At 29.5% G+C, this 14,533-nt stretch overlaps 1 protein-coding gene across 1 annotated transcript; it reads left to right on the top strand.

Annotated features, from left to right (window-relative positions):
- Nucleotides 1–7,660: 7,660 nt before the first annotated feature.
- LOC103493690 (protein BIG GRAIN 1-like B) lies at nt 7,661–8,959 on the top strand. The gene has a single exon (XM_008454549.3). The coding sequence runs from the start codon at nt 7,661–7,663 to the stop codon at nt 8,957–8,959; it is 1,299 nt and encodes a 432-aa protein (XP_008452771.1).
- The last annotated feature ends 5,574 nt before the right edge of the window (nt 8,960–14,533 follow it).

Raw genomic sequence — 14,533 nt, 5'->3', positions numbered from 1 at the left:
AGAAACAAACTCATATTCTTAAAACCACTTTTGGTTTTTAAAATTTGAGTTGGATTTTAAAAGACTTTGTAAAAAGTAGGCAATAGAGCAAAGAAATCCACATAATAGGAGTTGTGTTTATAAGCATAATATTAAAAACCAAAAAACAAAAACAGAAATGGTACCAAATAGGCTTTAATTGGGGTGCTTTGAACTCAATTGGAATTCATCTTCATCTTAAATCTATGTTTTACATTTAATAGAAATCTTAGATAAGATTTTCTATAAATGCTAGGAAACACTTTAGTGTTGAAATCAAAATAAGTTCTTATAGAAAATTTGAATAAAGAACAAAATCCCCTTAACCCCCCCCCCCCCCCCCCCCCCCCAAAAAAAAAAAAAAGAAAAGAAAAGAAAAAGGAAAAAGAAGAAGAAGAAGAAAAGACAATGGAAGGGCATTTCTATAACTTTAAGGTTGTTTGTTTTACTTGAATACTAGTTTGTTTCTTAGAAGAATAAAAGACAATGAAAGGATATTTCTATAACTTTACCTCTAGCAGTAAAGGATTTTTACACTCCCACTCTTCTAATGTCCATTCTATAACCCATGGAGAAGCATTCCCCCCACCTTTATTTTTTACTATTTGACCTTAGGTATAAAATTTTGATACAATTATTGCCCTTTTTAACCCATCAAAATTTCAGGTCCAAACCATGGTAACTTAACTTTCTTTTTCATGTTCAATTGTGAATAAAATTAAACCCACTTTTATAAGCTCTAGTCAAAAGGCTAACCACAAATGTCTAAGAAGATACAGAAATGATGGCTTGATGAATCTTTAAAGGCATCAAAATAAAGACATTCCCTCTCTACTCTTTCTTTATTTTGTTTGAAACAAAGACTATAATAAATAAATAAAAAGCAAGTAATACACAAAAATTAAGAACTCAGCTGAAGGGTTGTGGGTCTCACTTTGAGAAGCTCTCTATTTAGTTATTATTATTATTATTATTGTTATTCATTTATTCATTCAATTGAGAGCAAGGGACCTGCTGGGTCTCTGCACGACAATATATTATTTGGTCTGTATTGAGCAATATTTGGCAGCCCCTCCCCACCTTCACAGGCAAGGACAAATATCCCATTAATTACATATGTCCATTTCTCTTTGATCTTATTAACTATTTTCTTTGGGATTATTGTTTAGCTTTCTGTCTCTAACAGAACCCTCATTTTCCATTCCCCCCCCCCCCCCCCCCCCCATCCTTCAGCAATTTAAAAAAAAAAAAAGGGAAATTTTAGTTTTCATTTGGTATTCAGGTCACATAATTTTAGTTTTTAAGTTTCAAAATGTTTTTATTTTATTTGAGTTTTGTTTCAATTTGATTTTTAGTTTTTAAGATTTATACTTTTTGAACTTAATTTTCAGAGTTATGACTTATGAAAGATAGTGAAACTTGATTAATTATAATTCTTGTCAGTTACAATTATTTCCTTAAAATTTAAGGTTAAAAGTGAAAATATTGAAAGTTAGAGATAAAATTGGAATGGAAATCAAATTTCCAAAGTAAAGTTGTAACCTTTTAAAAACACACAATACCATACCTAATAAACTAGGCCTAAATTCTAGTGGTCACAAAGTAATTTTTCCCAAAAAAGAAAGAAAAAAACCAATCTAGAACTGAAGGGGAGACCAATTGATGGTGCAGCTTTCTTTCTATGTTGCCCTTCTTCTTTTACTCATTCATTATTTTATTATTATACATATATATAGATATAGATATATATATATATATATATGTTTTGTCTTGAAATGCATTAACATCTTGCAAACCAGATGTTGAAATCATGTGCTTTTGGCAAGGATTATGGGGACACACTTCCTTTCACATTTTGTGTGGTGGTTTTTTGTTTTACATTTTGCAATTTGGGGTCTCATATTCCTTCTATTTATAATAAAGACCCTGAATTGCCTTCCCTTTACAGCCTTTGTTTGTTTGTTTGTTTTTTTTTTTTTTTTTTTTTTTTTTTTTTTTTTGGTTTTGCTTAATCATTGATGCTTACTTTCCTCAATGCAATAAGGGGTTGCATTACAATTACCATCCCACTTTACCTTTTTTGAACCATTGTGTTTGTGACTCATTACTATAGTCTCTATTCACATTTATGCCTTCTTTATCAATTGTTTTTGTTTACTCATTTCCTTTATTAAACAAGCTTTTACAGTCTTCTTTTTTTTTTTTTTTTTTTTTACCCTATTTTTCATCATCCATATTTTGAAATATTTTTTTGCTTTAATCCCCTTCAACTTTATTAAAATCTAATTCCATTCTTGTTTTTGCCCTTCATGTTCATTAACGTTTTAAAGTAGAAAGATCCAAATGAAATGGGAAGAAAAAGTTTTCCTTTCCTAAAATTTTCATATCAACAAACAGTTCAAAAGTGTATACTGCAGAATAAAATGAAATGGAACAGAATTATTAGTGAATAACAAAAGCTAGAAACAAATTTTCACTTTTATTTATGGAAAATGTGAAAAATACAAAAGAATGAGATGGCTTCTTCCAACGCTTGTTGAACACTTTTATGATGATGGAAAAAAGCTGTTTAAGTTAAACAACTTTCAAGCTTTCTTTCCCTTGAAATTCATTTTAAGGTATAAGCTAATTTTCAAAGATTTGAGGAATCTAATCTTGGTGATTTGATTCAAAATCTCAAACATACTTACTTTTTTTTAGGGCAATTTGCAAAAACTACTCGAATTTTTAATTATATAAGTTTTGCCCGGTTCAATTTTTATCACGTGGGGTTTAACTTTTACTACATTTCAACACTTGGAGGAGTCTGGTGAGTTGAAATGTAAATAAAACTATCGAGGATCAGAAGAGAAGTGCTGAATTGCGAGAATAATCAAAGATGGAACGAAAAAGAAGATTGATTAGTTGAAAACTGTTGGAATAGAATGAGTTTTATATTACATATCGAACCTAAAACGCTCGATCTAAATATGGGTTTTAGATTACATTGTGATTTATCACAGTACATGCACCAAACACGGTGTAATTATATTATAATTGCAATTATCATGAGTTTTCTTTTTCTAAAAACAAGTACCCTTGTCCTTTGTAATTAGCTTTAGAATCAAGTGGTTGAGTAGTAGTATTATTATTACACAACCGACGCTCAGAAGCTGTTTCCTTTTGTCAATCAATGATGCTTGAAAATTTGGGCTGACAAATGTTTGTTGCCTTTATTTTTAATACGGTGGTTAACAATATGGTACAATGTACAAACAATACATTAACTTTGCTAAAGTTATTTGCACCTCTCATGTATTATAGGCTAAATAGCTACCTACTTAAACAACTAAAATTATGATGAACATTATTTTGTACTAAAAATAGCTTTGTTCAAACATAATATTGATACCAATTGTTGACGGTGAGAATGCATAGTACTAGTTAGTTTATGAAGCCTTTAATTTTTCAGGCTATGATATATTGTTAGCGGATAACTTTCCTCCAACAATAACGCACTACAAGAGACGGGGTACTCCCGACGCACAAATACGTCGGCGAAAATGCAAAGTACGTCAGGAAAGGATATCCCGACGTACAAAACGGCGTCGGGAAGAATGTCGGGAGAAATGCGTCGCGAGAGGCTTTCCCGACGCCGTACCAACACGGCGTCGGGAAAGGTTTTCCCGACGTCGGGAGATGCGTCGGGAAAACCTCTTTTCCAACATTTTTTTCCCGACGTAATGAATGTCGGGAAATCTTTTTTATATATTTTTTTAAATGTTTTATTTTTACTTTTTTCCTTATAATATGTTGCTCAAACATTCACAATTATGTTCGGATTGCTCAAAAAAATTTCGCGACGTTTTGGATTAAATTAAAATAAATTAATAAATATACAAACACAAATTAAAAAAAATAGAATTAAAATTAATAATACGAATAAGTTAACTACAACAAAATATAGTTCTCAAAATAGAAAAAACATAAACATAATGAAAAGTCTCCCAACGAGGTGCATATGCTTAGAAAAAAACATAAACATAATGAATAGAGGAAAGCATGCCGAGAACACGCCCGCAACGAGGTGCAAGCATTATCCAAGAAAGCCCATCCCCCACCTCGACCGCACATATCGCTCTCTATCCCCGCTCGACGTTTACATGCGCTTGGTTCGAACATGGACTGTAGCCACATATGGGTACCCGCCACACCTAATTTTTCATGTCCTTGTATTGTTTCTACATATAAAAGAAAGAAGATAAAAAAAATTAGCACAATAGAGGAACTTGGAGAAGATAAAAAAATTTGCGCAATTCGGACAACTATGCTCAAAGTTATGGTCTTTCAAAGTTTTGACTTGGTTTTACGAAATTTTGAAGGGAATTCAAGGTCAAGATACGCTAATAAAATGCTACGGTTATGATTATAGATGTAAAGATCGTAAAAAAAAACGCATCAAATCAAGTGGTTATATGCATAAATTGAGTTAGTATTGATGGAGATATGAAGCTCGAAAGATAACGTTATGCTGTTGAAGATTGCAATGGAATTGAATTTGGGAATGACAATTGGATCAGCTATATTGTTTAGTTTATTAAAAATAAATTTTAACACTAAATATTTATGCACGCCTAATTGGTAATGTTCTAATAGACATTTAAGTCAAGAGTTCGACCCTAAAATCTTTTAGTTTTTTTTTCTTTCGTTTTTTTTTCTTTCGTTTACACCCAACGGCAAAACAACCTAGCTTCGCGCGCAAAATTTCATTCTCCCTCGCATCTATCCCTATCCTTCTACTCTATTGACTTCCTCGCATCTTCGAAGTTTGAGTTCGATCGATTGGGTATGTCGTTGGGCTTGAAATTAGATGCGAACTGGATTTATTTACTTCGAAGGACTGCGGAGAAAATCCATTTTTCTAGTAAGGTCGACTTTCATAGGGGTCCGGTCCGAGAGGGGCGAAGAAGAACACAAGCGACTACATCGGCAAACTAGTAAGGTCATGGTTCTTTACTCTTTCTGGGCATAAAGATCTCTAGATCGAGCGAACATAAGCGTGAACCTCTAGATTTCATTTAACTATAAACCCCTCCCCCCCCCCCCCCCAATTCAATTTTCTAAAACAAAAATCCTAAACCATTCAAATTTCAAATTTCAATTTCAATTCAACCACAAATTACACACACTCTATACAAAAATACATTTAACAAACAAAAATCTATTTCAAAAGAAAATCCTAAACTAATTTTCATAAAAAAAAACCCTAAAACATAAACTTAAACTAAATAAATTTTCATATTCCACTTACCTAAAGTGGAAAACGGCGGCGAGGGACAACGGCGAGGGAGGGCGGCGACGGACGGCGGCGGAACAACGGCGGAAGGGCGACGAAAATCGCGACAACTTCTTCTCCTTTCTTAATTTCCCCTCTCGGTTTCGGTTCTGTAAATTACACACTTTTCCCGACGTCTCATGCGGCGTCGGGAAAAACCCTTATTCCCGACGCCGCTCCCGACGCACTATTCACGGCGTCGGGAATAGTTCGTTTTTTAAAATTAATTTACCCTTTTCCTGACGTATTCTTGCCGACGTCTTCGTGGTACGTCGGGAAAGATTGTTTTCCCGACGCATCTCCCGACGCGTTGTTGACGGCGTCGGGAAAGCCCTTATTCCCGACGTCCTTTTCGGCGTCGGGAAAGCTCCATTTTCTTGTAGTGACGGTGTTTCGACATGACACTAATGTTAGTGTAAGGAAGTCATAAATGAAATGAATATGGTTTGACTAATAATAATTTGTTTAGAAGTGAAAAGTGATGTATTTTTTACTTGTTGGTTAAAGATATTTACATTAATCTAATGAACTGATACTCAGATTGTCTTCTTTGATTGGAAAGAGGATTGAGTGTTTAGATATTGAGATTCTTAGGTCAATTTTAAATAGTATCACAAACTCAAGATAAAAAATGAGTCGTGACTAAATATAGTTGACAACATTCAACGTTTAAGCAACAAGAGAACAACGTAGCTAATGTTTTAGCCCTCCATGTTTGCCTCTATCACCACAACTAAGATTGAATAGAGGATAAACTCGTATGAGTTTCACGTGTACAAATATTGAAGTAACAAGAACTCAATACGACATATCTATCAGATAAACGTAAGTGTCATGTCAATTTACTGGCTAAAAGAAAATTGAATTCACTTATTTAGTAGGCTAGAGAGGGGAGGGGAAAGAAAGAAAAGTCCAAATTTCATTTATGGCATCTTAGTATGACATGTTTATAAAACATTTTTTAAAGTGATTTTTGATATAGTTTAAATTCCTTTTTATTCACTCTCAAATATATTTTTCTCACTTAAAATCATTCTAATAATTAATTTCACATTTAATTACAACCCTCGTATTATCGAAAATTGCTTTCTAATGATTAAAAACATATTTAAAATTAAACTTAAAAATAACTTTAACTATTTTCTAAATACCTCTCAAATATCTCTTTATATTTAATAAATTCATTAGAGGTGTTTTGGGTAAATAATCGATTAGTACAATAGTTTATAAAAGTATGTCCTATGCTTTATCAGTGATAGACCAACATTTACTACATAGTGTATCATAGACTACTATCATAAATAGATTTTGACGGACTTTGCTATATTTACAATTTTTTTATAATGTTGTTATATACTTAATTATTTTGAATATAATTGTTACATTTGCGATTATTCTAAAGAAAATTTAATAGATTTTATTTATTTTTTAATTTTTATAATATCAAAATAGGAACATATTTACCGACTAAGAAAATAATTGAGTTCACTTATTTTTATTTAATTAAAGAGGGGGAGAAAAAGAAAAGAAAAAAGAAAAGTACACCTAATCATAGGAGTTTAAAATTTCAGTATTAGCCTCGAATGTCGATTAATTTCCTTTTTAAAAAAAATCAGCCGTTATTACATCCCGCGATCAAAGCCCAATCAACGGCTCTCATAAACTCGAAATGTTAGGGAGGGAGGGAGGAAGGATTAAACTAAAGCCTTTAAAAATTTTGCATTACAAAAGAAACAAAAGAAAAGCAAAAGTGAGGAGGGAGGACAGAATAGTAAATTTAGCAATGCCACGTCATTAAATTAAGAATACTTTAAAATTATTTTTTTAAAAAAAAATAATTAGAAAAAGCATGCGCGTGAGGATCCTTATAAAGTCTCTCTTTCCTGTTCCTTCTTCCACCTTCAGTTCAAGCGTGCCTTATTCTTCTTCCCTTACCTTAACCCTTACCTTATTCTCTCTCTCTCTCTCTCTCTCTCTACTACACTACAACCCCAACCGCTTTTCTTTTTCTTTTCTTTTCTTTTCTCTGTTCATCTTCGATTCAGCAAAATTCTTGAGAATTTGGATTCTGAAGAAAAGTAGTGTTGATCCGATTATGTGTAATTAGTTTTTTCTTTTTTTCTTTTTCGAACAGTTTCTGTCATCTTCCATGGCAGCTTTTGAACCTTCAGAAGGAGACAAGAAAGAGATGAAACACAGCTTCAAACACTACTTCTTCTCTGATATTATACTGTGACGGAGCATTCCGCCATTGTCGTTTTTCTCTCCTTTATTATCATCATTTCGCGTTTGTGTTTGCCTGATTGGATTTTTTTTTTTTTTGGAATCATGAGTGTGAGAAGTGGTGAGAGGTTTAGGAGTGGAGGATGTGGTAATGGACAGTCATTTTCTTCGAGTTTGCTTGATGAAATTTATCGTTCGATTGATGATGGAGGTGATAAGAGAAGTGGAGAATTGAAGTTTTATAGACAGAAGGTGTTGAAGAAACAAGGTAAAGTGATTGGGAAAGCGCAGAATGATGTTGAAGATGAGGAGATTGCGAGTCTACATCGTGCTTTGTTGATTGAGAGATGGATCGAGAAGAAGGTTGCTGAAAAAGTGAGTGCTCAAAGGAGGCGATCTCTGACGGAAGGTGAGATAAAATTTCAGTTGTATCAGCATGATCGGGAAGAAGACGTTCTGTTCTTTAGTTCAACTTCAAGTTCTTCCGATTCTAGTTTCGGCGGATTTTCATCTTCAGATACTGAATCAATGTATGGTTCGAAATCGTTGACGCCGTCTTGTTTTGCAAAGTTCAGGCCGAAGCCGATTCGAACCAGCGTCTCGGCTCCACCGCCGGAGAAGACGGAGGCAAAGCAAAGACAGAGTAGAGAGAAGCCACAGTCCAAACAGAGTAATCAATTCGTTGAAAACAAAGAGAAATCACGAGGTTTCGACGAGAACGCCATGATTAAATCAAAATCTAGGGCGTTGAAGATTTACACTAATTTAAAGAAGGTGAAGCAACCGATTTCACCAGGAGGACGTCTCTCAAGTTTTCTCAATTCAATCTTCACCGCAGGAACACCAAAGAAGACAGGAAACTCCGTATCATCAACCACCGTCTCTGAAGATCCAAACTCAGAAAGAAAATCAAAATCCGGCCAAACTTCCACTTGTTCTTCCGCCGCATCGTTTTCCAGATCATGTCTAAGCAAAAACTCACCATGCTCTAGCGAAAAACTACGCAATGCCGATAGAAGAACAGTCCGATTCTATCCAGTAAGTACAATCGTAGACGAATATTGTAGACCTTGCGGACACAAATCCTTATACGAAGAAGAAGATCCAAAATTCCAAATCAAGAACAAAGCCGAAACCACAGAATCAACAAGCAGAAAAAATACAACAGATTATCAACAACAAATGAGGAAGAAAAACGATTTCCTGATTAGAAATTTTCACCACCCGGACAATGATCTGTCGGAAGAAGACGACGAAACAGCCAGTTGTTCAAGTTCAGATCTGTTTGAACTAGATCATCTGAGGGAAATGAGCGGCGGCTGCGGCAATCGGTACCGTGAAGAACTTCCGGTGTACGAATCAACCACTCGTGTGGATACAAATCGAGCAATCCGCCATTGCTAATTAGGTTTTAATTCGATTAGTGAATAATAGGTTATTTATTATCATTATTATTATTATTACAATGATTCGGCCATAAAATTTGTTATAGTGATTGATGTGTTTGTTTGTTTGTCTGTTCGTTCGTTCGTTCGTTCTTTCTTGGGCAATTAATTTATATTCTTTTTTTTTTCTTAGGGTTTAGGATGAAATTATTTTAATATGTGAAAACTGAAATGGTAATTTTGATGAAATATTTTTGTGTTACTGAGGAGAGGATTTGGAAACGTATGGAAAGAAAAAGGAAACACAGTAGGAGGAAAGCGTGTGGGAACGTTAAAAAAATAATCTGAAAAAGAAAGATTGTGAGGATAACTCTTTTGACACTTTGATTTTGATGGAAGCGAAAGGAAGATGAGTCGAATAGTAGAAATTTACAGAGATTTTTTTTTAAAATAAATCATTTTCTTGTGTGTCCCGACATCTTATTCGCATCTCAACTAAGGTTACGGACAAATTACATTAACAAAATTACATATGGAATAGGAAGAGAGTTAAAAAATCAAAAATCAATTCACAAATTTAGTCCAAAATGTTATTACTATTTTTGTATTTGATAATAGATATCTTTCAAAAGCAAAATGAAATTTGTTTAATTTTATCGTAATGAATTTTAAATATAATCATACAATGCAATATGATAATAAAAAACAAAAAGTTTATCAAAAAAATAAATCGTGTATATATATTAAATTTTAGATTTATTGAAAGGGAAAAACTAGTAGAGTAACTAAAATGATATTTCAAAAGGAGAAAAGAAACAAAATTGAAATTTAATGGAAAGGGAAAAAGGAAAAGGAAAAATGAGAGACAAAGAAAGAGAATGTGATGGTAAAGGCAAAGGCAGATCTTCATCCCCATGGGAACAGAGAAAGTAAAAGATTTTCAAACTTTTCTTTTCTTATTTTTATTTTTTAAAATTTATTATTATTATTATTATTATTATTATTATTATTATTATTATTATTGTTATTATTATTATTGATTTTTTTGGGTTGGGAGTGTTTTAATTTTGTCTGCAATTTCTAATGGTGTTGGCCCCTCTTGCTACTTCCTTCCCCATCCCAATCAAACATCTTCTCTCCCTTTTTCTTTTTCCAAAAATATAACACACCAATACTATTATACTAAAGCATGGTATTAAATTTATCCATATTTCTATATCTTTTTTAACATAAATATGAGAGATTCATTTGCAAAATTTCAAGCTGGAATGTTATTGGTATGAATAATAGGTATTTATTTACTAGTTTAATTTTAGTTTTTAAATTTATTGATTTTATACTTTTTATGTCCATAATTATCCGTCAAAATCAATGTTTTCTTGATTTTTCTAATTAAAGTTCTCGTAAAATTAATGTCTGTCTTCGTAACATATGTGTTCATTCTCATTGATTTTCATAAAGTTAAATAATTAATGCATTCTTTTTCCTAATATAAATATGCAATTGTGGGGGCGGTTTTGGGATTTTTTCAAAAAGAAAAACAAACTATTTGCATTGAAAAAATAATTAGAAAATAAAATTTATTAAAAGTAAATATTTTGTCAATTTTTCTATTTTTATGATTTTTTTTAATTTATATTTTTTTTATATATTTATACATCTCAAATTTAATTATAACTAATCATTTTAATTCATATTTTTTTTTAATAATCCTTAAATTTAGTCACAAAATTATGTAAATAACAAAGATGTCTTATGTTAGAAAATAAAATTTGTGATTACTTTTTTTATAAAAAAAAAAAAAGTTTTTCAAAACAATCAACAAATAAATTGTAATAAACAAATAAAAGTTTTAAAGATTATTAAAAGAATACAAACTAATTTTCTTTTTATTACAACAATGAAACATTACACTTGAAGAAAAAAAATGTATATATATATATATATTATATATATTATTTAGACCTTGTAATCACAAAAAGCAGGCAAAGGGGAGGAGAGAAGAAGTCTAAATTCCATGAAGGGGAGGTTGGATTCCTTCCAAGTTTATTAAAAACTCATTAATCTCACCTAATTTAATTACTAATTAATTTCACAAACGTGTAGGATTATTATAAAATTAACAATCATATTTCAATCATTAGTTTGTTTTTTCAACAAACCACCCCTTCCCCATTATTCCTAAATTAAATTAAATTATACAACAAGTAATTAATTTAATTCCTTTATATTAACAACTTTGGACAGCAATTTGGATTTCAATTTTTTTAATCTTCTTTGTTGTGATTTGCAAACCAAAATCTTCAACCATACTTTTCAAACATCACATCCCCACAAACTAAAATATTTCTTCCATTTTCTTATCCTACATATTATTAATATATATAAATAATATTTTATTTATTTATTTATTTTTATTTTGTTTATTTGCATTGTAAAATTAAAATGTGGTTAAATGATAAGTATTTTAGTTTTTAGTTTTTGTTTTTAAAAATTACATATATTTCATTTCAATTTTTTATGGTGATTTTGAACTTTCTTAGGTAAAAAGTTGAGTTTTAAGTCATTTATACAAAATTGATAATAATAATTTTAAAATTATGTCTTTTTAGCTTTCAAAACTTAATTTTGTTTTTTTTTTTTTTAAATATTTGCATAGTTCTTTAAAATAAGATTTAAAAAAGCAAAAGATAGCTACCCAATAAAGCCTAAAATTTTATACTATTACATTTCTCAAAAGATTTCAAAGAATTAAAGTTAATTGATATATTAAATATAATTATAAATTTTACATTGAATAGAATCTTAATTTTTTAAGTCTCGTCTTATAACCATTTCGTTTTTATAATTAAGTTTATTTTCTTTCGATGTTTTCTAAATTTGCATATTATTTTTAAATACAGTGGTTGAATTTTCAACCAAATTCAGAAAACAAAAAACAATTTTTTAAAATGTTTTCAAATTTTTGCTTGGTTTTTTAAACCATCGATACGATATTATAATATAAATAACACAATAAAAAAGTTGAATGTGACATTAACGTTTATAGACTTAATTTAAAACAAAATAATTATCAAACAGATTAGTCTTAATTTTGTAAATAAGTGAATAACAAAGATCAAAGTTTAAATGAATTTGATGCGTTTTAATCTCAAAATCAATAGTTTGTCAATAATAATTTTAGTAGTCATCCATTCCTATTCATAGAAAGAATTTTTAGAGACAAAAATGAAAATACTAATCCATATTTATAGTATATATAAAAGCTTCTATATGGATAAATTTTTTTTAGTCCATATTAATACGTTCATTTGATGACAATTTTGTCATTCAACTTCAATGATGGATAGTGGATAGAATCTTAACCCTTTCAATATCTAATTGAAAAATATTCATGACCCTAATTAACTTCATGGTAGTGGAAGAATTTATACAGCCATGATAATAAATTCAAATAAGCCTTTTAGAATTCTCTAACCCACACTTTCACCAATTTATTCAATATAAATATATGGTATCTGCTTCCTTATTGCAACAAAAATGGAGAAGAAAGTGCAATAAGACAAGAAATATGAGAAGATAAGATAAATAGTAAATCTAGAAAATTGCAGCTTCAATTAAGAGGAAAGGAAAATGTAAGAAGACAATTTTTATTTATTCGATGTTGGAGATCTATATAAATATCTTTTTCGTTTCTTTGTAAATATATATTTTTTTTTATCTTTTAGTTATAGATGAATAAATGAAAAAAAAATCCATATTATTTTCTATTTTATTTTTCTAGCTAAAACAAGAAAGTAAAATGACATAAGAATTCTTTTTTTTTTTTGAGAATGTGGTTTTACATTTAAAAATTAGTATTATTATATTTCTTATCTCTTTTTTTTTTTTTTATAACTTCTACTTCTTTCAATAATATTAATTTAAAATTATTCTATAATTTAGACATATAATATTAATTTTTTAAAAAAGTAAATTAAATATTATCACATTTTAATTCATAACTAAACTTGAAATAAAGAGACTAAAAAAAAGTTCGCATTCACTACTTAATAGGAATTAATTTTGAAACATCTCTATCATTAATTATAATTATCAATAAAATATTAACTCTAAATTAGGTAATTTTTTATAAAAATATGAAAATATAATTATTAATCAAATACTATTATAATTTATATTATTAATTTTGTATTTTAAAAGATACATACATTCATGTGCAACGTACTTAAAAAAAATAATTAGTAATTATAATAAGGTTTTTTCAAAAATAGAAAAAAACCAAACAAACTATTTAAAATAATAAGAAAATAGTTTTCCAAAAAAGAAAAGAAAAGGAAAAAAAGAGTTCCAATGATTGGTAAGAGATTTAAATTTTAATATGTGATTACCTAATTTTCACAACAAATCTAAAATCATAATCATCAGATTCCTTGGGATCATGATTGATTTTCCCTACCCCTTTTCTATTGTTTTTATCAACCATTTTGGCCCCATGATTCCTATTTTTTTTTTTTTGTAATATTTAACTAACTACTCTAACTTATCATTTCTATTCTCAATCTTAATTTTTATTCTCAATTTCTTCTTAGAAAATTAAAATTCTAACCTCGATTCTATAAATTTTATGTCCGTAATCTTTTAATTATCGATTATTATAGTCATTGTGTTTCAAACGTGCGTTAATCAATTAAAAATTCTCATATCGTTTACATAATTTTATCAAAGATCCATCAAGTTTGTTTATCTGTTTTTTCAAAATATCAATCAATATTTCTAAATTTGTGTAAATGTATCAATACATGTACATAATTATGTTTTGGTTTAGAAAACATCATTTAAAAGTTAAAATCTTTATTAATTGAACCTATAATCAACCATAATGCATTGATTATTTTCAAAACCAACCGTAATGATTTTTTTTTTTTCTTTAAAGGATTGAGTTATGAAAATTTAAAAGTTTAATCGACTCAAATCACTCGATCAAATAAAAACACAATTTAATAATAACCGACGTGTATTTAGTTGAAAGTTAAAATCATTATACTCTACATTTTATCATATTAAAAAAGTTGATTAAATTTTATTAATATTATCCATCATACTCTAAAACAATAACGATATTATCTCACATTTAAGTAATTACAAAATAAATTATCTTAAATTACAAGTCTAGTATACAATCCGTGTACGTGGAGAATTAAAATGTTCGTGGTTCAAATTCCTTCACTTAATTGTACTAGAAAAATATCAATGTGTTTATCATGAAAAATGTTATAAAATTTAGAAAACATTCGACTAGACTGGAAATAGCAGTATGTTTGAGTAGAAGAAAATGAATCAATATATTTAGCAGAAGTTCAAATCTATCGCAAATAAATACGATAAACTTTTCTTAATATCTAAGAGTAAGATTGATAGTTGATGAAATATGAAATTTTGTTATTTTTAAAAAGTATTTTCGATCGTTTTGTCATTTCCGCTCGTAATAATGAAGTATTTTATTTACAATAATATGATGAGAAAATTAGAACTCCAACGTTGATATAAAATACGTTTTTATATATTCAAAATATAAAATGAAAAGGAAAAG

This window comes from Cucumis melo, chromosome 7 (assembly GCF_025177605.1).
Source record: "Cucumis melo cultivar AY chromosome 7, USDA_Cmelo_AY_1.0, whole genome shotgun sequence".
NCBI classification, from domain to species: Eukaryota; Viridiplantae; Streptophyta; class Magnoliopsida; order Cucurbitales; family Cucurbitaceae; genus Cucumis; species Cucumis melo.
This window is presented reverse-complemented; position numbering and strand designations above follow the sequence as displayed.

Excerpts from the sequence above, each read along its gene's own strand:
- LOC103493690 (XM_008454549.3), top strand. The coding sequence starts at position 7,661 with ATGAGTGTGAGAAGTGGTGAGAGGTTTAGGAGTGGAGGATGTGGTAAT.